This window comes from Nuphar pumila, chromosome 3 (genome assembly GCF_984573655.1).
Source record: "Nuphar pumila chromosome 3, dmNupPumi1.hap1.1, whole genome shotgun sequence".
In the NCBI taxonomy this organism is placed as follows: Eukaryota; Viridiplantae; Streptophyta; class Magnoliopsida; order Nymphaeales; family Nymphaeaceae; genus Nuphar; species Nuphar pumila.
The window spans coordinates 30,326,732-30,350,899 of NC_143251.1; the positions used below are offsets into that span (position 1 = coordinate 30,326,732).

Sequence of the window (24,168 nt, forward strand, 5' to 3'; positions counted from 1 at the left end):
AGATGTGTAGATCATGATAGAATCCTTATTCGTATTTATCGAACTTGTTGTCTAGGAGATAAATATTTTTCTCTGAAACTGATTGAGTTAGAGAAATCTCTATAGTCCTTTAACAGGACAGAAACTAGTTCCCTATTGCAATGGATATAACTCCTATTAATATGATTCAATTAAATCAAATAAACATATGAAATCGAAGATCAGGATGTGTGGATTAGGATAGAATCCTTATTTATATTTTTTAGATTTGTTGTCTAGGAAACTTTGCCTGTGTATAACTGTTTAGTTATACACTGCCGGTACCAAGCCCGGATAAAGGAGGAGGGTTGCGGTAGGCCTGTGACAACCAACATAAAAACTTAGTCATACCCTATGAATATGAACCAATATGAGAATTTTGTTGGGGCGTTCTCTACTGAGCGACGTGCTGTACTCTATAGGCTCGGAGGCAGTGATAAATGGGCAAGGGTTGCTAGGTCGTCACCCGGAAGCGACGCGTCACACCGGCGCTCGGGTGTGGTGTCCAATAGGCAAGGGTTCTCTCATTTTGTTGGATGGGTGGGGGTAAAGAAGTTAGTCCAAGACCATAAAATTAGGTTAGCCACTTAGAACATAGGGTCTTTAACTGGTAAGTTGGTAGAGTTAGTAGATGTTATGTGTAGGAGAAAGATTGATATTTTATGTCTACAAGAGACCAAATGGGTAGGTGAGAAAGCAAAAGTGATAGAACCTTGGGGATATAAGATTTGGTATACAGGAATAAATAGGAATAAGAATGGAGTAGAGATTGTTATGAATCGTGAGTTTATAGATAATGTTATTTTCAATGGAAGCTATACATTTTCTTAGACAACTTATTGAGAAAAATAGAGAGAGGAACAAATATTTGCATATGGTTTTTATTGATTTGCAGAAGGCATACGATAGAGTACCTAGGGACGTTCTCTGGTGGACAATGATGAAGAAATGTGTTTCTCTTAAGTACATTAGTATAATTAAAGATATGTATGAAGGAGTAGTAACCAATGTCCGCACTTGTGGATGGGTAACAACCATTTTTCCTATAACGGTTGGGTTATATCAAGGATCTGCTTTAAGCCCTTTCCTATTTGCTATAGTGATGAATGAGCTTACGAGATCAATTCAAGAAAATGTGCCATGGTGTATGTTGTTTGCTGATGATATTGTTTTGATTGATGAGTCTAGAGCTGGGGTTAATGCTAAGTTAGAATTATGGAGACAGACATTGGAAGCAAGGGGTTTTAAGTTGAGTAAGAGTAAGACAAAATACATGGAATGTCGGTTTAGTAAGCAACGAAGTAGTGATGGGAGTGTAGTGAAGCTTGGTGAGCAAGAAATACCGGTGGATGATTGTTTCAAATATTTGGGATCTATCATTCAAAAGTATGGAGAAATTGATGGAGATGTAAATCATAGGATAAAGGTTGGGTGGATGAAATAGAAAAGTGCAACTGGAGTGTTGTGCGATCGTAGAATGCCATTGCGGTTGAAGGGAAAGTTTTATAGGATGACTATTAGGCTCGCTTTACTATATGGTACGGAATGTTGGGCTGCCAAGAGACATCATATTCAAAAAATGAGTGTAGCTGAGATGCGTATGCTGAGATGGATGTGTGGAAATACAATAAAAGATAAGATTCATAACAAGGAGATATGTAAGAAGGTAGGTGTTGCACCCATTGAAAATAAGATGAGAGAGAATCGTTTACGGTGGTTTGGACATATTTGGCGAAGGCCTAATGATGCTCTAGTTAGAAGGATAAAGAAATGGGAAAATATATTAGTTAAAAGAGGTCGGGGTAGGCCTAGGAAGACATGGATGGAGGTGATAGGAAAGGATATGAATGCTTTGAACCTCACCGAGGACATGACATTGGATAGAAATGATTGAAGGAGAAGGATTCATGTGGAAGACCCAAAATGATTTTCTTTTTTGGTTCATATCGCCGACCCCAATTGTTTTGTGATGAAGGCGTAGTTGTTGTTGTTGTTGTAGATTTGTTGTCTAGGAGATGCAAATTTTCTTGCAAAACTGATCAAGTTAGAAAATCAGTACAATCCTGCAAACAAAACAAAACTAGTCTCCTTTTGCAATGGACATATTTTCTAGGATACAAATTTAAATAAATATATCAAATTTAAGTTCAGAATGTAGAATAGGATAGATTCCTCATTTGCATTTTTCAGATTTGTTGTCTAGGAGAAATAAATTTTCTTTCAAAACTGGTCGGATTAAAAATATAGTACAGTCCTACGAACAGGACAAAACTAGTTCCTTGTTGCAATAGACATATCTTGTAGGATATAGATTTAGACAAATTAAATAAATACACCAATTTGAAATCATTCATTCATATTTAACTCATTTCCTTAAAAGTTTAGTCAACTGAGTTGCAATTTTAGATGAATCTATAATAATATCCTATGAGTTTCAAGAAACTCTGAATCTCTATGACATTCTTGGGTTGCTCCCATGCCAACACTGCCTCCACTTTGGCCAGATCTACATTCACACTCTTGTCAAAGATTACGCGCCCCAAGAAAATAATACAATTGAGCTAGAATTCACAGTTTGAGAACTTAGCATATAATTTATGCTCTCTTAGTATCTCCAAAATGATATACAAATGGATCTTATATTGCTCCTCATCCTTTGAGTATAACAAAATATTATCGATGAACATGATCACAAATTGATCCAAGAAGTTTTTGAATACTTGATTCGTCAAATCCATAAAGGCAGTTGGGGCATTCGTCATTTCAAATGGCATCACTAGAAACTCCTAGTGGTCATATTTAGTCTTGAAAGCTGTCATCAGTATATTGTCAGCCTCGATTTACAGCTAATGGTAGTCAAACCTAAGATCAATCTTAGAAAACACTTTGTCTGACTTCAACTGGTCGAACAGGTCCTTGATCCTTGGTAGTGGGTATTTGTTCTTAATCGTTACTTGATTCAACATCTGATAGTCAATACATAACCTCAAGGATCCATCTTTCTTCTTTACGAAAAATATTGGAGCTCCTCATGGCGATATGCTAGGCCTGATAAATCTGTGATCCAATAACTCTTATAGTTGTTTTTTCAATTCTATTAACTCTGTTGGGACCATAAGATATAATGCTTTTGAAATTAGAGCAGTTATAGGCACTAGATTGATGGCAAACTCGATCTCCCTCAACTTGGGGGCAAACAGAGCAAGTCTTTCGAGAATACATCTCTTAAATCTTGAACCACCTCTAATTCTTCTATCACTATCATATCACGATTCAACATCATAACTCTCGTAAGGAATATCTGACATCCCCGCTGAGCATGCTTCTGAACATGCAGTGCAGAGATTGACCTTTCATTTCTAGAAGCCCTCAATTCAATCACAGGATAGTCAGGTCTCTCCAACCAGACCTTCTGATCGTGACACTTCAGGCTCATAAAATGCTCATATAGCCAATCCATGTTGAGGATTACATCATACTCTACTATCTCTAGCATAATAAGTTCCACTAGGAACACGTCTCCAGATCAACACATCAATGTTCAAAATAAACTATACACAGCTCGACTTCACTCCCAAAGGAGTGGTTAACTCAAGAGACATATCCAACTCCCTAATTGGTAGACTGAGGAGTCTAGCAAAATCATATGGAATAAAGGAGTGCATAGCATCAAAATCAAATAAAAATGTGAGCAGAAAAGTCAACAATGGCGATAATACCTTCAATCACACGACTGCTTGGGCCCCGCCTCCTCTACGGTGGCCATATACACACATTCAACTGGTCTCTTCTGCTGCTAAATCTGCAATGGCGGTTAATGGTGTTGTTGTGGTTGTTGTTGTTGCAGGGGCTAGAACTGTGTCATCCTCTGGGGACACCCTCGAACAAAGTGCCCTAACTTTCCACAATGGTAGCAAGTGTCAGACTCAAGGGGGCAAGGATGCCCAGCATGCTTCTTTTGACACTTCGGGCACACCCCAATGACCGGTGGTCTTTGCCAATGTACCTTCCTCTAAGCGAGCTGCCTCTTGAATGACACAACCTTTTCATAGCTCTTGGAGATAGGCCACTTGTTGTCCTGCATGGATTCAGATGAATTGGCATGCTTGTGAGCCTTCCTTGATGTTGTCTAGTCTTCCTCAATGATGGTGGCCGCTTCTATGGTCTCATTCAACATTTATGGACCTCAAGTCAACACCCTAGTTTTAAGCTTGTCCTTTAAGCCCCGGGTGTACTTCATTCCCCAGGCTCGCTCAGTGGAGTAAGTGTTTGGGTAATAATGTTCCAGGTGTTTAAAACGGCTGGTGTACTCGGACAATGACATCACATTATGCTTCAATTCAAGGAACTCTTGCATCTCATGTTTTGACGCATGAGCACAGAAGTAAGCATAGTAGAATGCCTCATTCAAATCCTCACAAGCAATCACTGACATTGAACCAAACCAGACCTCTCGGATGATCTCCCATCATCTCTCTGCATCATCTTTCACTCTGTAGGATCCGAACAACGTCTTCTTATCATCTGGAATCCCAAGAATAGCGAATATCTTCTCTGTCTCCTTGATCCAGGATTCTGCCTTCTTTGGATTTGAGTTTCCCATGAATGTTGCTAGGTCTAACTCCAAAAATTTCTTGTAGGACACTTCCTGCGGTCATGACTGTTGTGCCTTGACTAACTAAGTCAACATATGGAGGGATCCCATAAGGAAATCCCTCTCCTGGGTTCAACTCTGAGGATGATGAGACATCTATTGATGAAAAAGAGCGAACTTAACATAGTATTTGTTCTATGATTAAAATTATCATAAAACACATATACATCCTAAAATGTATGATATTTGCTAGCACAAAATAAACACAAAACCCTACTAACTGGCAACGAAACGTCAATAGAACATGAAGCTTGAACTTTTGGACCAGATCTGGACTTACTTTTGGACTCCTCTTATACAAAAAAAGCTGTGACATTCCAAGTATTTTACCAAGCATTTTTTTAACCTTGGTGAAATACTTTTTAGGTTTATTCAAAATATAAAAGTCAATTTAAAGGTTCTTTCCAAACCATATTGATCATACCAGGATCACTAATGAGAATGGGTTTCATGCTTAGACAAGAGTTTTTATATTTGATTCATACCAAAAAATATAAGAGTTTTTGCATCACATTTCAAAATTACATCATAACCCAAAATCCCAAAAGGTCTCTCAAAAGCAATTCCAAGAATCTATTTGTCAAGGTCCCACCATGCACACGTGATCAAACCACAAAGCAAGCAATTATTTGTAAAAGTAAACTAAAAAGCAAGTAAACACAATCAAACACGCACTTGCAACCATGCAATTAAATTTTCAAAATTTAAACTAAGTGCAAGGTACCAATCATGCACACATCAGGGTCATCCTACTCGGTGGGCCATGCAAGAAAAGTAAGCCTGGCACTATGGATTGCAAACAACGTGGATCTAATCCTAATTGCAAAAACAAACTAACAATCGTAATTAAAAGTGCAATAAATTAAACTAACAATCATAATTATTTTGCAAAAATTAAAAACTAACAATCCTAATTAAGCGTAAACAAACAAAAATGCAATAAATGAATACTTATTTTTCAATCATCGTTCCCTAGTAATGGTGCCAAAAATTTGGTGTACACTTTATCAATGTATTTTTAAAAGGATATTTTGATTAAAAGTATTTATGAAAGTTGATCATCAAATTTTAAAAAATTAACTCTCACAAGTAGTGAGAATTGGGATCGAACTCGAGGAACGGGTTGATAAAACTTTGTATTCTACAAATGCTAATTGTTTATTGCCTTAGAAGGAAAAATTTGAATTAACTAAAAATAAAATATAATTAGGAATTATTATAAACCCAAGACTTGAATTGAAATTAATCACAACTCCTTAATGTGGCCAAAAAGGCCCTAATTAACTAGAAAAAGAAATATACAAAAAAAATAAAAATGAAGCCTTTTCGCCCTTTGCCTCTTCACTTTAGATTCAAATACACTTCATTTCAACATTGTGGAATCAGCAAATGGCGCTTCTCTGCAAAACCAATCAACAAAAACATAAAAAATTCTACACTAATTTGAATTAATATATGAAATTACAATTCTGCCACTGGTTATTACAAAATTTTCTATCAGAATAGGTTTCTTTAATTTAACCGAATTAGGTATCAATTGGATTCAGATCATTCTCAAATTTTTTAGATATGTTTTCAACATGTGAATGAAGAGAATCCAATTTACAGAATTGTAAAATTCAGCATAAAACTTGATTTATTAACAAATGAACAACAACTTTGAAACTCTGAAAATTGCTGTCAAATTTTCTCACAACTTTCGGTATTTAACAAATTCAGTATAGTAAAACAGATTGAAAATGAACGAAATTTTCACAACAAAAATTAGTTTCATTAAAAAATCTAATGCATTTTATGGATTTGGAGTCCGGAAGCTCCAGATATATCAAAAACAAAAATAAAAAAATGCACGAAATAAAAGTTGCAGAAAATAGAGTTGCCAGAATATACTTCCAAAAAAAGCTCAGAATGGACTATGAAACGGAATCCGATCTTGCTGAATATTTGCAGAGATAAATAGAATTCAAACACAAATCAAATCCAATTTATGGATTTTAATTTGAATTCCAAAAGCTCTATTTATGATCAAAACAACAAGTTATAGAAAATCACAAAAATGAATTTCCAGAATTTCGACTTTCACACTTTGATCTATTGAATTAGATCAAATGATGAAAAATTCAAGATTCATGAACTAAAATCTAATTTCTAAATGATCTAATTGTAGAGTTAACAACAGAAATTATAGAAATTAAAATGCAATTGAAAAGAAACAATTACTTTAATGAACAAGAGATGATCTACCCATCGAATTGCGCAAGAAGCAATTTCATTGATTGATCTATCTCTTTTGAAATGAAAATCGATTAAAAAACAATGCTACAAAACTAATTAAACTATTGACATGCTTAGAATTACAGAATGATTGAATCAAACTTAAAACAAGAATAAATCAAAAGGAAAACACACATTTACCATGCATGAATTGAAGAGAGGGAAAAAGAAAACTCACCAAATCTATAGATCCAATGAGTTCGATTGATTTTCAACTAAAGATTGTGCAAATCCAATCCGAATTAGTCTCCAAGCATGCCTCCATTGCTGGATAAGAAGAAAAGAAGAAGGAGAAGAAAAAAAAAAAGGAAAAGAAGAGAGAAAGAAGAAAAAAAGAGAAAGAGCAAGGGAAGGAAGGCTTTGGAACAAAGAAGGGGTGAAGAGGAAGGATTAGGGCTGGTGTGAAAGGGGCTGAAGACCCCTTTCATGCCCCCCTATGCTCTCTATTTATATTAAATAATTAGGTTAGACTAATTACTAATTAACTACCTAAAGTTTTCTTATTTTCAAAAAGCAATCTAGCTAACTAAAGATTTTCATAAGGGGTTAACATCAATTTCAAGGAGTTTCAAGAATTTTTATGAAATGAATTTGGGAATTTACATTTGCTGAATACATTAGCATTGAATCTAAGATTCAATTAATGTGTTTTGGACTGAATCAAGGTTCAAATTGCATTGGGATTCATTCCAAAATCGTAAAACGCCCATAACTTCTTCGTTTTAACTCCGAATCGCACGAAATTCAAACCATGACTTCTTTAACCCTGAAACATCATAAGCATGGAATGTAAACCAATAAAAGATAATAAAATGCATGATTTTATGTATTAAGAATGAATGCATTATCAATTGAGTTGGTAACCTTGATGACCACAAGTCTACAAGTGGCTTTGCTGTCTTTCTAGACTCTAATTTGGTTTCTTGGTCTTCTCACCAGCAACAGACCGTAGCTTGATCTAGCATTGAAGCCGAGTACAAGTCCCTCGCATGCGCTGCATATGATCTTCTTTGGCTCAAGTCCCTTCTAACTGAACTTGGCTTTGTTCCCTCCTCGCCACCTACTCTTTGGTGTGACAATATTGGTTCTTTATATCTCACAACAAATCCGGTTTTTCATGCTCGCACAAAACACGTTGAAATTGTTTTCATTTTGTTTGGGACCATGTGCAAAAAGGTCATCTTCAAATCAAATTTGTTGCCGCCTCTGACTAGCTCGTTGATGGGCTCACTAAGCCTCTTCCATTTTCGAGGTTTAGTTTTATTTGTGACATGCTCAACGTCGTTGACCCCACATTGAGCTCACAGGGGTATCATAAGAATACGTTTGTGGTTCTCTCTGGATAACCCAAATGAGACCTCAATAAATTATGGACTCTCTCTGGATAGCTCAAATGAGACTTCACGTATTCAGACCCCAATCAGAACACTTATGAACCTACCGAATATTTATCAATTATCATTTTTGATAAGAACTATAAAAAACGATAATCCGATATTATAGTTTTGGTAATTCTACCAAAAATGATAAATGATGATTGTCTTAGCTGATGGTTATCTTAGTTGTTTTGTAACTTTGTATTATCAACATTTGTACGTATATGATTATAAATATAATACTTGATCTCTCGGTGAACAAGAGAGCAAAAACTCGAGTTTATTGGCTATTCTTTCAAATCCATGCCTTAAAAAAGGTTCTTGTACAAGTATAAAGAAGGAACCAACGGGGCTATGCTTGTGTGGCAGGAGCAGTTAGTGCACGTCACCTTGTGTTGGGACTTGCAGGTTCCAATCCGATATAGTTGTATAACTGGTAGGGGTCTGCCTAACCCGAGCTTTCTCCGTCCAAAAAAAATGAATAAGAAAAAGTATTCAAAAGTAGATAGATAAAAGAATTGATCTAGATATGCAACTGAACCCAATCAAACACTAATCAGAAAAGTTCAAATCGCGATTTGAATGTAATGTTAAGACCCATGTCAAATAAATTTGATACTGACAGTGACCAGACCTACTTAATTGCACCCCTAATTTCAAAATACATTTAACTTATTAATTACGCATACACACGCACACGCACACGCTTGCGCGCACACATACAGAGAGAGAGAGAGAGAGAGGAAGAGAGGAAGAGAGATTTGAACCCAGTAACGTTGGTCTCCTAGAAATTAGAGCTTAGAGGGCGGTCAATGAGTCGGACATGCAGGTGGGTCCGACTGTGAAACTACTATGGGGCCCAAGTTCAGGCCAGACTTTGACCCAAACTAAGAAGAAGAAGTCCAGACCCGTCTTTCAAAATAGATAATATAAACCAGGGCATCGATGAATTAGGCAGATAATGGATTTCGGAATACGCGGATAAGGTTAATTAGCCCAGGTAAAATTTTCTGTTGCTATGCCTTTTACATTGTAAATAGTGGTTTTTAACGAGAACTCAAGTGAGACTCGGAGGTACCACCAGTGAGGATTAGGTGCAATGACATTGCACACTAAAAGTGTGCTCCTTCACCACATCTGATATGTTTAATTATGCCCGAATAGCGTCAGAATCGATTCTTTCACGAGCCCAAGAGTAGGTCAGGGCTACCGAACCGGCAGCCAGGCCCTAAGCCACTGTGAAGGCTTGGGCTCGGGTAAGCGTCGAGCCCGTGCCACCTAAGGGGAACCACATCAAAGTGGCCGGGGCCAGCTAGATGTGGTCTGACACTTATAATAATAAAAGGTGTAGGGTAAAGGTAGGGTGGGGGGAGCGTTAGGGCGGCTTGGAGTCAGGCTCTGTTGTGCGTCGAAGCTCAGGCATGGCGTCCTTACCTTCACGACCTCTCTGTGTTCCCAAAAACTAGCCGTTGCCAAATTTAAATTCTCCCTCTCCTTTGCAGGCTTTCGTGCTCCCAAATAATCAGAAGAAGAGGAAGAAGAAGCATAAAGAGGGCGATTGGTGAAATTGGGGTTCGAATAAACTCGTGGTCCCCCCCCTCGCGGGATAAGATTAGGGTTTTCAGAGAGAGAGAGAGAGAGAGAGATGGGGACGAGGATCCCCCTTCAGCACTACAATCTGAGGTCCTCCAACTCCTACATAGGGAGCTCCCTGCACGACCTCAACACCGTCGACGCTAGGCCTGGTGGCGGCATCGAGGGGATTGGAGATGTTGATCGGGATGCCGTCACAGAGGATAGCTTGGACAATGACGATGATCCCAGCTCAGTGGTGAGTTCTTCGGTTGTTGCTGACCATCATGTTTTGAATTGATGTTCTTGATAGCTCTTATTTTGTACATAGAACATAATGTCTAGGGATTTTGGTTCTTCAGGCTTAGTTTTTGTGGGTATTCCGAATCACCTTTCGTCTTTAATATTTTAGATGATTCTCTGAATATGTGAATTCAGTAGATTCAAACATGTTTCATCAAATTTTTTTTTTGACATTTGAGGATGATTCTTTCTAACCAAGAATTATGACCTCAATTTTTGCCATATTTACCGTGGATTCTGTGATCCATTGCGGGGGAATTATAAATAGTACAAAACCCACTTCTTGGGGTTAATGAAAGGGGCTGGCTTATGGTGAAGCTTTCCAGATTGTGATAGAGCTTAAACTTCAGATTGAGGAGGTATAGAAGTGAGAAAGATTTTCTTGTGACTGTGAAACCAAAATCAACATAGTTAGCCCAACTACAAATGGTGATTATTCGTTGAACCATGTTTGTTTTTTCTTCTCTCTCTCGAGTGTTTTCCGTGAACTCATTGTTTTCTCCTCTGATTATGTATTTCTTTATGCTCTTACTATTTTCTTTTTCACTCTTTAGCTTGTGTTTTTGGTACTTTAAGTTTTGGATCTTTTGATTTTTTAGTGACACTTTCTTTTTCACATTTTTTTTTTATTTCCTTCTAACAAGCTGCATTAGATATAATTATATCTATTTCCATTGCTATCCTTGTGAATCAAGATGGAACTTGACTAAAAAATGGTGAGAGCGGAAGTGGCAAAACACAAGTGTGAAAGATCTTTTGCTTATGTTATGGACGTATATGTTTCTACGGAAGAATGAACCCCAAAAGCAGAGAATGGAAGGAACTTGGTGTAAAAGTTGTAGCAGTAAATCCAATGATGGTTGGATGGTGTAGTATTCCATCATGCATTTGATACACATGGCAAAATCTCTAAAAAAGAAGTTGCAAGACTTATATGAGAACAGGACACAAAAAAAACATTTCTATTTAAGAGTGTATATTAGCATATGACACTCTTAAATAGAAAGGATCTGTTAAGGAAAAGATCTTCAGTGTTGAAGCATCCTAATGAGATGCACAATAATATCACTCACTTTCCACAAAGGCAGTTTTAAATGATAATTTGCAAGCATTACTTCCGGTTCTTAGAAAAAGTTATAGTTGTAACACTCGTGATTTTCAATATATATATATATATATATATATATATAGTTTTGGATCCAGCTCTCCCCCCCCCCCCCGTGTTTCGATTTAAACCCCAGGGGAGGGGGGGTTTCTGCTTAACGCAAACCCCCACCCGCCGATGCAACCCCGACCTCCTCCCTCCTCGTCTTCTCCCCCTCTCGCCAGGCCCCCCCTCCTCACGCCGACGCTCATCTCTCTCTCCCTCCTCGTCTCTCGACTCTCCCTTTGTCTCCCTCTTTCATGCACCAGCGCAGCCGAAACACCCGGCATCCCACCCTCACCGGAAACCCCCCTTCCGCTGTTACGCGTTTCCTCTCCCTCTTCTCTCTGTTAACCTCTGACAGGAGGTCGACGCCCCTCCTGCCCTCTCTTTTCCCTCTATTAGTAGGCAGGGGCGATACCCCTCCTGCCCTCTCCCTTCCCTCTATTAGCAGGCAGGGGCGCCGCCCCTCCTGCCCCCTCTCTCTCGTCTCTCGGTTAGCACACGGCAGGAGGGCGCCACCCCTCCTGCCCTCTCTCTCGTCTCTCTCTGGGTTACGAGAGGCTCATGAAAGCCTCCTCTCTCGTATCTCTGTTAACATTAGGGAGGAGGGCAACCCCCCCCCCCCCCCTTCTGCCCTCTCTCTGCATTTTCTTTTGTGTCAAGTTTGAAGTGGGTAGCCCCTCTGCCAGTCGGGCCTGTCGCCCCTTGCTGCCGCAGCATGGGGGGCAAGACAGGCTCGGTCTGACTGCCGAGCCCACCCACCCCTTCTGCCGAGTCGGGCCTGTCGTCCCTTTCTGTCGCAACATGTGGGCCAGGCCAGGCTCGGCCTAACCGTGAGCATACCCCCCTCCCCTTTGTTTCCCCGTTTGCCCAGAAACCGAGCCTGGCTTGGCTATGGCCTGCCCAGCCATGGGCTGGCCATAGCCTGCAGCAGTGGCCTAGCCATTCTGGGAAGGCCCGATCGATTTGAGCTCAGTCATTACTGAGCCCAGCTCGATCCCTGCATTCTGTTGATCGGACGCAGCCGAACTGAGCCTGGCTAGCGCTGAGCCCACCTCGGTTCACCCTTGGCATGAGCCAGCTCGGTCAAGGGGCAACATTGGGCTGCCTCTTACTTGGCTGAGCTGAATTGAGTTCGGCATAATCCATCTTTTTGGTACCTAGACTGGCTCGGTCCGATCGGTTTGAACTAGGTTCAGGTTTGACCCCTGTGACACAAGCATTGATTACTTCAATAAATTAAAAAGGTTTCATCATTTCTTTCACAACACGATAAAATACCTTTTAGTGCACCTTATCGGCGCAACGGATGCATCACGCACACCAAGGCACGAACCCTTGAAAATCTACGCTCGGAATCGTCCGTCAGTCCAACCATCTCTGAGGTAGGAGAAAGTTGCATATGAGAAAAAATGACAGAATACTTCTAACTTATATATATGCTTTTAAACTCAAGGACACAATTTTGCGTATTCTTCTCTATTTAAAATTTATGTCATCTACTTTGTTGTTATGCTGTTACGTGTACAGGTTATTGCTTACGTAATTTATTTAGTCGATGTACGATTTCATATATCGTGCATCGCTTACGCAGTTTATTTAGCTTGAAGTGTGGTTACGTGCACAAGCTACTGTTTATGTAATTTATTTAGCTGATGTACGGTTTCGTATATCGTGCACTGCTTACGTAATTTACTTAGCTGATGTATGGTTTTGTACATCATGCATTGCTTACGCAATTTACTTAGTCGATGTATGATTTTGTACATTGTGCATTGCTTACGCAATTTATTTAGTCAATGTATGATTTCGTACATTGTGCATCGCTTACGCAATTTATTTAGCTCGATGTGTGGATTCACACATCGAGTCTGGTTTTATGTCATTTAGATTGTTGCCATGGTGCAATGTGCACATGCTTATGCTTTGATATATATATATATATCTATTATATATACATATATATAACTTTGTAAAGTACATAGTTTTGCGTACTTCTGCCTACTTTGCATTACGCTTGTATTTAAAGACGCAGATTTGCTTATACTTGCCAAGTCTTTAAAGAAAAAGGGTATTTTACATGCAAAATTTCAAAGCTCGTAATATTTGTTGTTTCAAAAAGCAAAAATGATTATTTGACGTTTGCATACTCGCAACCAAGTCTTTCCCTCAACCCTGCGTAACGAAAGAGCTTCGACTGCGTAGCCTTAAGTGGTACGTACAGTCATTTGTTTTGATATCCGAATGACTCAGATATCCCCGGCCTAAAGTATGGGACTTTGAGATTTCTAAAAAATGTTGGTTTTTTTTTTAAGAAACCGATACCCCTCTCATCGTAATGATACTATCAGCCATGCATGGCATAATGAAATGAGTGGAAATACAATAACAAGTGGAGAACACTTTAGATCTTAATATTGAACAAGAACAAAAAGATTATACAAGCACTTAATGTGCACACACATAAACCCACAAAGGGGTAATGCAAAAAGGCATAAATAAAATTAATATTATTGAGAGAGAATGAGAGAAAAGATACATATGAAAGGGGGGGGGGAACACCCCTTATATATACACAATGAGAGGGAAAAGAAGGGGGGCCTTGGGGCTCCCCACAAATAGATATTGGGGAGCCCCAACTTCTATTATTGTGGGATCCCCAAGGGTCCCAATAAAATAATAAAAATGAAAAAAAGTAAAATACCTAAGAAATAAGTTGTTTATAAAAAGCAACTTATATTACATGTGAAAAGACCAAAATACCCTTATCAGGTATTTTGGATGAAACAAAAAAAATTATGTATATATATATTTATATTTATATATTTATATATATTTTTAACACACCCCCTCAAACTTTATAGGGAGAGAACAAAAAGTTTGCTAAGGAGAAATAGAAAACGAGGAGCAGGACGAGCTTTGATAAAGTCTGCCAACTGATATTCCGAGGTGACATAGGGCAAAGTGATAGTTCCTCTTAAATATTAATCACGAATATAGTGACAGTCCATCTCAATATGTTTGATGCGCTCATGAAATGTATGGTTGCTTGCTATGTAGATCACACTTTTGTTGTCACAACACATCTTTGAGGGAGTTGCGATGGTGATCCCCATATCGCTAAGAAGACTTCTAAGCCACACAATCTCCATGGTTGTAGATGTTATGCTGCGATATTCAACTTTAGTGGATGACAAAGACACCTTTTGATGTTTCTTGCACCTCCATGAAATAAATGAATCTCCTAAAAAGATACAAAAACTAGTAGTTGAGATTTCATTATTAGGATTACCCCCAAATCAGCATCAGGATAAGCAGTTAAGTCAAGAGAAGAGAAAGAGAACAAGAAAAGCCCTTTTGAAATAGTGTTCTTGATATATCACACAATTCTTATTACTGTTGATGTGTGAACTGTCGTAGGTGCATGATGAAACTGACTTGCCGCATGAACCACATGAGAAATATCTGGTGGGGTGATAGAAAGATAAGTAAGAGATCCGATTAATTCCTGATAGGGAGTAGGATCATTGAGAGTAACATCATCTTCCAGTCTTAATTTTGCATTTATAACTTCTGGAGTCTCCACTTTCTTTTCATCAGAAATCCCAAACTTAGCACAAATATCAACGACTAATTTCATTTGAGAGAGTATGTATCCTCTATGTGAATAGGCCACTTCAATACCTAAAAAATATCTCCAGAAACCCAGGTCAAACATGTCAAAAGTTTTTTTTAAAATGGTTTTAGTTTCATTCACTTCTTTGTCATTTTCTGTGAGGATCGTATCATCAACATATAAGAGAATGATCACAATAGTCACTTATTTTCTTGACAAAAAGATCAGTGTCAATATAGCAAGGAACAAAACCCAAATTAATTAGAATATTACTAAATTTATCATAAAACTTTAGGAGCTTGTTTAAGACCATATAATGCCTTTTTTAATTTTAAAACTTGACCATTTAAACTCATGTCAAGAGGAGAATCCATATAAACCTCTTCACCAAGATCTTCATTTTAAAAAGTATTTTTAACGTCTAATTGATAAATAAGTCACTTTTTGATATATGCAATAGTAATGAGAGCTCGAACACTTGTCATTCGAGCAACCAGGACAAATGTCTCATCATAATCTATCCCATACTTTTGAGCATATCTTTTGGCCACTAATCTAGCCTTATATCCATCTAATGACCCATCACTTTTAGTTTTTACTTTAAAAACCCATCTACATCCTGTAAGTTTCTTTCCTTGAGAAAGATAAACTATTTCTCATGTTTGAGCTTTCTTAAGTGCATTAAGTTCAAATTCCATAGCTTCATTCTAATAGGGATATTGTTTGGTGTCATTATAATAAGATTGTTCATAAAAGAAATAAAGGGCTATTAAGCATGCTCTAAAATTCGGAGAAAAAAAGTCATAAGATACAAATCTATTTGGTGCTTTAGAAACACGATTTGATCTTCTATGCGAAGATTCCTCTAAAGATGAGTTTTGAGAGTACTTGTCAAGAGCACAAGGATGAGTACCTTCTTCCCTTCTAGCATAAACTTGTGTATTACTTGATATATTTTCATTTAATTCTTCATGTTGACCATTATCTTCATTATTAAGAGTTTGTTCATTATGAGTAAAAACATAACACTTACAACCGAAGATTCTCAATCTTTTAAAATTCGAGATTATTTTATAAAGTTTTTCAAAAGGAAAAATATTGTTCAATGACGTTGAAGGGGTTCTATTAATCAAGTAAGTTGAGGTTAGAACGGCTTCGGCCCAAAAGATCTTTATAATATTTTTGGAGATTAAAAGTCTTAGTAGTTTCTATTATATGTCTATGTTTTCTTTACGCAAGGCCATTTTGTTGCAGAGTTTTAGGACAAGACCTTTGGTGACAAATTCCATTTAGTCTTAAATAATTTAAAAAATTATTTGACATATATTTTCCTCCCTAATCTGATCTTAAAATAGAGAGATTACTTAAGAATTGATTCTTTAACCATTATATGAAATTCTTTAAAGAAAGAGAATACATCCGATTTGGGATTTAGTAAGTAGACCTATGTGAATCTAGTGAAGTTATCAACAAAAATCACATAATACGAGAAACCTATGGACCCCATACATTGGAATGGACAAGTTCAAACGAGCCAGAAGACACAAAGTTTCTTTGAGGAAATGGAATTGCTTTCATTTTTCCAAAAATACAATCTTTACGAGCAATGTTTTTCTCATTACATGTATTTCCCAAAAAGGATAAGAGAGACATCTTTGAAAAGGTAGGGTGACTAAGTCTCTCATGCTAAATATCAATGCTTTTTACATTTGCAAAATTACAAAAAGATGGGTGGAAGAGTAAAAAAATCTATAAAATATAGATCGCCTCTCCTATGGCTTTGCCCAATCAGCTTCCCTGACTGGAGATCCTGCACGATGCAATTTTTAGATGAGAAAGAGACTTTGTATCTATGATCAGAAATTTGAGAGACAAAAAAAATTTAAATTTATTTTTGGAACAACCCTTATTTTAGCAAAAAGAAAATCTTGGGAATATTTTGAATCAAGTGTTTCAATGCTTTTGATTTTTAAAGAAGTCCTATCGGCCGTTTTAACATAAGATGAGGAGGGGTTGGAATATACTTTAAAAAGAACATTTTCATGTGGTGTCATATGAAAAGAAGCACTGAAGTCAATAATCGACATACTTTGAGGAGAAGTAATGGCGGCACCCGAAGTGGAGGAAGTCTTGAGAAGATGTTGGAGTGCCTCCGAAATTTGGTTAAGAGTTTCTTTAATATCTCATCCGTTTTTGTTTACTTCACCAACAGAAACTACTTTACCTTTAAGTTTTGGGCAAACCAGTCTAATATGTCCCGGTTCATTGCAATAGTGACAAGTAACTCCCTTTCTATATCCACTATTATAATTGGATCCATTCCCATTATTTTTGTCAAAGTGAGGAGGTCTATAGATTTTTACATTTGATCCCGGTCTAGTAACAGTCAAAACATCATCATTATTATGAGTCATGCCAAGACGAGTTTCCTCAACATACTTCGGCAAGGGCATCTTCGATAGGCAATGCCTTGCTCCTATGAAGAAGAGATGCCCTTGTTCGAATTCCGGTCTAAGGCCATGAAGAAATTGAAAAAAGTGTTATTTTTCAATTTGTTCTCTTCTCATTTCATTGTTTTTTGGAGCCACCCATTTAGGCTTAAGAAGGGCAAGTTCGTCCCAAAGAAGCGACAATGCACTAAAATAATCGCGGACACTCATGTCCTCTTGTTTAGTGGATCTAATATTTTCTTGACAAAAAAATTGTCTAGCTAGATCCTTTTGAGTATGCATGCCCTTAAAGAAGGACCACGCTTCTGTGGCCCTTCTAAACTTAGCAATGTTGACACAAATTTTAATGTCAACATTATTCATGAATCACGCCAAAATCTTGGCGTACTTACTTTCCCAATCTTCTACCTTTAATTGATGATCATGTATAACTTTCAGACGATCTTTTCCATCAAGAGATTTTTCAACACCTCCGATTTTTGTGAGCTTCAATGTTGGTTCAAGAGACGTCCCCATCACAAAGCCCCAAAGCTTCTTCCCGAGAAGGTGATTCTCCATTGCTGACACCCACATTAAGTAATTTGAACCATTGAGTTTGAAGGAGAGCTCCACCCTTGACTCGTGCTCTATATTGAGGTATAAGGCAGAGAGAGAACTTAGAACACAATCTTCACAAGAAAAACCTTCCAAGATCAAAGAAACCCAAACAACTCTGTTACCATGTAATGAAATGAGCGGAAATACAATAACAAGTGGAGAACACTTGTAGATCTTAATAATGAACAAGAATAAAAAGATTACACAAGCACTTAATGTGCACACACATAAACCCACAGAGGGGTAATGCCAAAAGGCATAAATAAAATGAATATTATTGAGAGAGAATGAGAGAAAAGATACATAGGAAAGGGGGGGAACACCCCCTATATATACACAATGAGAAGGAAAAGAAGGGGGGCCTTGGGGCTCCCCACAAATAGACGTTGGGAAGCCCCAACGTCTATTATTGTGGGGTCCCAATAAAATAATAAAAAAGAAAATAATAAAAAAAGTAAAATACCTAAGAAATAAGTTGTTTATACAAAATAACTTATATTACATGTGAAAAGACCAAAATACCCTTGTTAGGTATTTTTGGATGAAAATATATATATATATATATATATATATATAACAGTTAGTACTATGATGATTGGATAAGAGGTATATATATTTAACAATTAGTGCTATGATGATTGGATAAGAGGTTTATGGTAACCTCGTAGTGTGCAAATGCACAATGATAAAAAAGGAAATCACATAAATGGTGATAATTGAGACTTTGAGATTTCTAAATAATGTTGGAGTTTTTTTCTGAGAAACCAATACCCCTCTCATCGTAATGGTACTATCAGACATGTACGACATGTTAGTACTACGATGATTGGATGAGAGGTTTATGATAACCTCGTAGCGTGCAAATGCACAATGATGAAAAGGAAATCACATAAATGGTGATCATCGCCTTCACAGGTAAGATGCTCAATTTAGTTTAAAAGACCAAATGATGTAGAATGAGTCATCGATTAAAACCTGACATACCCATTCGTCTCTTTGGTTCCGTCAAGGGAGATGTGATGGTATAAAAACTTTGATGGATAGGTTGTTAACAACTACGCTCCTTGAGTAGCAATTGACTCAGTGTCTCTGATCATCAGAGTTAGGGGACGGGGCTACAAAAAATTATCCTACGTGATAAATCTTATGGACTTCTGCAGAAGTTGGATGCATCCCTTGCCACAAATGCCTCTAGAGAATTCTCTCTCGGTCACTAGTCGTCCCCTTAGGAACGGAATCAGCCAGTTGTCCGAGGTATCAAAATACATAGTATAACAAACCCCCGGACAACCTTAGTTGTTTCTATGTTTTTCTTGTGTGTACTCTCACGACAGTTTAATATCAAAACAAGATTATCATGTTTATTTTACTTATTTTGACTTGCACATCACGAAATGAACAATGTATATGTTAGTCTTGTTCTGGATTGTTATATCTATACACCTACCAGATTTTTATCAATCTGACCCATTTCATAGGTATAGGTGATGATTAGGTCGGAACGACAGGTGATGGCGCAATGGCGCAATGGCGTGATGATATCAAGATAAGACTCTTTCACTGGCGTTTCGCTTCTGAGGACATTTTTTGTAATTTGGTATAAGGGTTTCTTTGAAATTCCACTTTTTGTATAAACTTTAAAACCTCGTTTTGAATATATTTGGTTTCAATGTATGTACAAAGTTATAAATCCATTGTGTAAAGGAAAATGTTCACCTATAATGCACCCGAGGTCCATTGACTTGTTATTTCAAACACCATTTTCCGCTGAACTGCTATTTTAAACTTTGATAAAGGGATGATTACAAAGCTTTCAAAATTTTCTTAAAAAGTTACAAGTCCAGGATTTTTGGTGCGTTACAATAATTTTCTTTGCACCAAATGGAGTGTTGACCCTAATTCATGTGACAAGTAGTTTGGCGAATGAAGAGTAAGAAAAAAGTTAAGTGATATGTGAAGCTTTAGGTTTTGTGCACAAAAACAAAGTTGAGAAAGAGAGGAGTATGCAGCCAGATCTAGAAAAGATGTCCCATGTGCCTCTTTTGGGAATCATCCCACCTTTATATTATAATATTTTTCATTTATAAAAATTCCTCTCATTACATTGTATAAAGTACATGAGTGGTCCAATATGATTTAAATAACAAAATTACTCTCAATAACTCGACAGATCTGAACCCAGCCAAATGAGCATGTGCTCGACATATCTGGTCCAAGACAACCGAGTATGTACTCGGCAGATCTGAACCAGATCTGCATGAGCATATACTCGGCAGATCTGAACCAGATCTACATGAGCATATACTCGGCAAATCTGATATCAAACATAATGTTCAGATGCAGGCATAAGAAACTTGACAAATCTGAATCAAGATTATATTTTTAGATGCATGTATATGCAACTTGTTAAGGCTGAAACAGTAAAACGTATTCAGATGCATGCTTTCAAATTTGAAAAAATCTGAAACAAAATATATATTTAGATGCATGATGATGAAACTCGACAACCATACATATGTTCATATTCCAAAAGCATAAAACTCGACAAATCTGAACATATAAATATATATATTCAGCGTACATAAGCAAGAATATCACCAAAACTGAACTAGGCATATGTGTTTATTTTAAGCCGAGTTGTGGCTTGATACACCTCACCAAGAGCATCATCAAGTGAGGTTACAGAGGTTATATGAAGAATGTTAGACCTCACTTGCTCAAATCCTAGCCTTAGCCTATACAAAAAGGTAAGTGTTCTTTATCCAATTGCTTTCTTCTCATTTTTATAGCTGCGCCTTCCCATTTAGGTTCCAAAAGTTTAAGTTCATCCCACAAGGGTGAGAGGTTACCATGGTAGTCCTTCACGCTTTTGTCTCCTTGTTTAGTTGTTCGAACCTTTTTTTTGAGAAAATATTATCGTGCTAAGACTTTTTTTGCACAAACATATTCTTTAAAAATATCCAAGCTTCACTAGTCCTTTTGAATTTCACGATACTGGCCGCAATCTTTGAGTTCCATGCTATTGAGGAACCAAGATAGGGGTTGGGCATTCTCGGCTTCCCAATCCTCAACCTTTTGTTGGTATTTGATTAGAGTTTTTTCTCTTTCATCATCATTTAGGGCCCTTATTTGATCTCCATCTTTCTTGGTTAGAATGAGTTGGGGTTCATATATCGATCCACTCACATAGCCCCATAGTTTTTTTCTTTTTAAATGATTTCCCATAGCGGCTGCTCACATAAGATAGTTTGAGTCATTTAATTTGAAGGCAGTCGTCGTCATGGAATCTTTTTTGCCTGTTTTGAAAAAGAGAAGGTCAAGTATAAAGAACCACAAACCTTAAAAGAAGATGTAGACCACAAGCTTTTCAAACCTTTTCTAATGAGCTCAAAAGCCTCCACAATCCACCAAGGAAGCATAAAGAAGATGAACTTTATGATAAAGAGTGATGGCATGCTTCCCAATGCACCAACCAAAGCTCTCACGATCTACCACCTATCTTCAATCGCACCAAGGCTCTGATACCATGTCAAACTGGTGGGGAAGTCTATAAAAGTGATAAATGTTGAAGTATAACAACAATATAACAATAATACACTTGAAGTCCGCAATGGAACAAGAGGATAACACATAAAATGCATTCAAAGTGCTAATGCAAAAGACAAGGGCAAGAACACTTGAAAGAATCAAAATTTTATTAACAAATAATCCTTTCAAAAGGATGATATTCACTTGGGCTAGAATGCCTTATTTATAATGAAGTGGGTAGGCCAATATAGTTGTTGGGCCTCCTCAACAGCTAAAAATATAGTTGTTGCCCAATAGCTAGAAATATATCCCATGACAAGTGTACATATTATAACAATAATAAAAAAATAAAAAAGATCAAAATGACAATTACAAGTATGCTCTTATTGGGCACAAACTATGCAGCAAAATGAAATAACCAAAATACCCTTGAAGGGTATTTTGATTTAGATATAGCCAAACATCAAGAATATATATATATATATATACATATTTAGATGTATATATAATGTATTTTAACACTCATCTCATAATGTACATGATGATATGTTTATACTCGACGTGAGCCAAAGCATCAACCATGTGCACTTGAAAAATACTCCCAAGGCCAACCTATAGATGGACCAGACCTTAGAAGATCTAAACTGGTGCCCATACCACCAAATAGGTTAGTATCTTATGAGTCATTCTCTCCCAACTATAGAGCTTGTTTGATATCACTCCACTCTTATCATGATATCACTCCAAAATGAATCCTGCCACTCGATTGTGAGATCGGGCGAGCTGGCCAATCCAGCTCATGGGATCTTGCGACCGTGCTAGCTAGCCAACATGAGCAAGGCTAAAGGAAGGCCGAGCTCTAGCCAATTTGGCTCTGTGTCGTAGATCGACCTTTGAAGAAGAAGAGGATAGAGACTTCCTAAATTCCAAATTTCATTCAAGCATAGTCTCCAATTGGCGTCAAGTGTGGTATTCATATGCCACCACTTGTATCCCAACATTTGGGTCTCTGATCCATGCAACTTAGATCCATAATCCCCTTACACCCTTGAATGCAAAAATAAAACTGAAAATATAGTGTTTAAACTTGACTTGAGAAAATCATCTAAATGAGAACGTGGAAAACCTCACCGAGCTCAAAGCCGATTTGGCCAAGCTTAAGGTGGGTTAAGCTTGGCAGGTAGGAACATATCATTTGTCATCAATAGTCTTATCCTAGAACCTCCCAACAAAATGGTCTAGCAGAAAGAAAAATAGGCATATTATAGAAACCACTAAAGCTTTATTCATTTCAAATGATGTTCTTTTAAGGCCAAAGCTGTCTTAATTTCAATATACTTAATAAATAGCTATTGAGTGTGTTTTTCTTGGCTATGGAGAAAATAAAAAAGGTTATAGATGTTATAATTTCAAAAATAATAAATTATATATTTCTAGAGATTTGACCTTCTTGGAAAATGAGAACAACTTTGATAAAACCAATATTAAAGAGGAAGTAAACTACTCTTTCTTGTTTGATCTTTTACCCATGGAAAGATATGGTTCACATGAATCAAATGATTGTGAAAAATATCATGTTGATGTTGAACATGACAATATGTATGATAATTCTTTAAATAATGATATTGATGTTGAACATGATGAGGCACATGATAATATATTAGACTCATCTCATAATGTACAGGCGTGAGAAAAATCACCAACCATGTGCACTTGAAAAATAATTGCATACCTTACAACAATCTGTCTTCCCCTTGATTGAATGAATCACTTGTTCATTGAGGTGCCCAGAGATCACAGAAAATGACTCTCATTTGCCTTTGGCATGGAAAGTTTTCCATTTAGGCGATTTTGACTGCATATAAATGCCAGTCTTAATTGAGGAGCTCAGCAATCATTCCTATATAAGTTCTGGATGTCCTTGATTGATCAACAGCCACATTGGTAAGGCTGTGGGATCATGGGGTAAGGGAACCCAACGAGTTATTTCCTTCTTATAAAAGTCCACGTCAGCTGTCTAACATTGATGTGCACCATTATCTATTTCTTCTTCATCTTATGAACTAGTTTGGAGAATGAACAAGTGATTAATTGTATGGATTCATGTTATCATCTCAATGAAGTGGCCTTGGACTTGACCTTGATAGTGTTGTGAACTTCCTTGGTTGGCCAAGTTTAGTGGGTTTGGTGCTATCCGTATAGACAAGAACTATGGTTTATAAATTGGAAGTCTGAAGGGGAAAGGTGCAATTTTGTTGACCATTGGATATGGTGATGCACTATTGTAGACTGAAATAAAATCAGTCCAATTATAAACAATTCCCAGTTCTTAGTAATTCACGATGCTTTCGTTTTTTTCTTTAGATAGGATCAATCATAGGACCTTAAGGAGGCAATTCCGATCCTTGTTCTTCTGTCACCATCATTCTTTTTGAAGCCTTGAACATTTTTGACAAGCAGTATTTGAGTATGGAAAGATTAAAGGATGCAAACATGGATAAAAAAAATTTCCTGCATGGAAGGCAACGTAGTTGTTGTTATGTTAGACTCTTGACATAAGGGATCTCATTGCTTTTTGTATTATCTCTCAGGTTAAGATATTGAGGCTCCACTTGGTGAAGGTGGACCAAGTA

The 24,168-nt window shown here is 37.3% G+C and overlaps 1 protein-coding gene across 4 annotated transcripts in view; it reads left to right on the forward strand.

The window, feature by feature from the left end:
- The first annotated feature begins 9,821 nt into the window (after positions 1-9,821).
- Positions 9,822-24,168, forward strand: part of LOC149842470 (PPR containing protein) — a 51,930-nt gene continuing 37,583 nt past the window's right edge. For 3 of the 4 annotated variants that reach the window (XM_089999199.1, XM_089999201.1, XM_089999200.1), the window contains exon 1: positions 9,822-10,153. In XM_089999199.1, the coding sequence (XP_089855325.1) occupies positions 9,968-10,153 (186 nt within the window). In that variant the 5' untranslated portion in view covers positions 9,822-9,967. Of the gene's footprint in view, positions 10,154-12,621; positions 12,730-24,168 lie in introns of those variants that run through there. The other variant, XM_089999202.1, reaches the window with a different exon arrangement.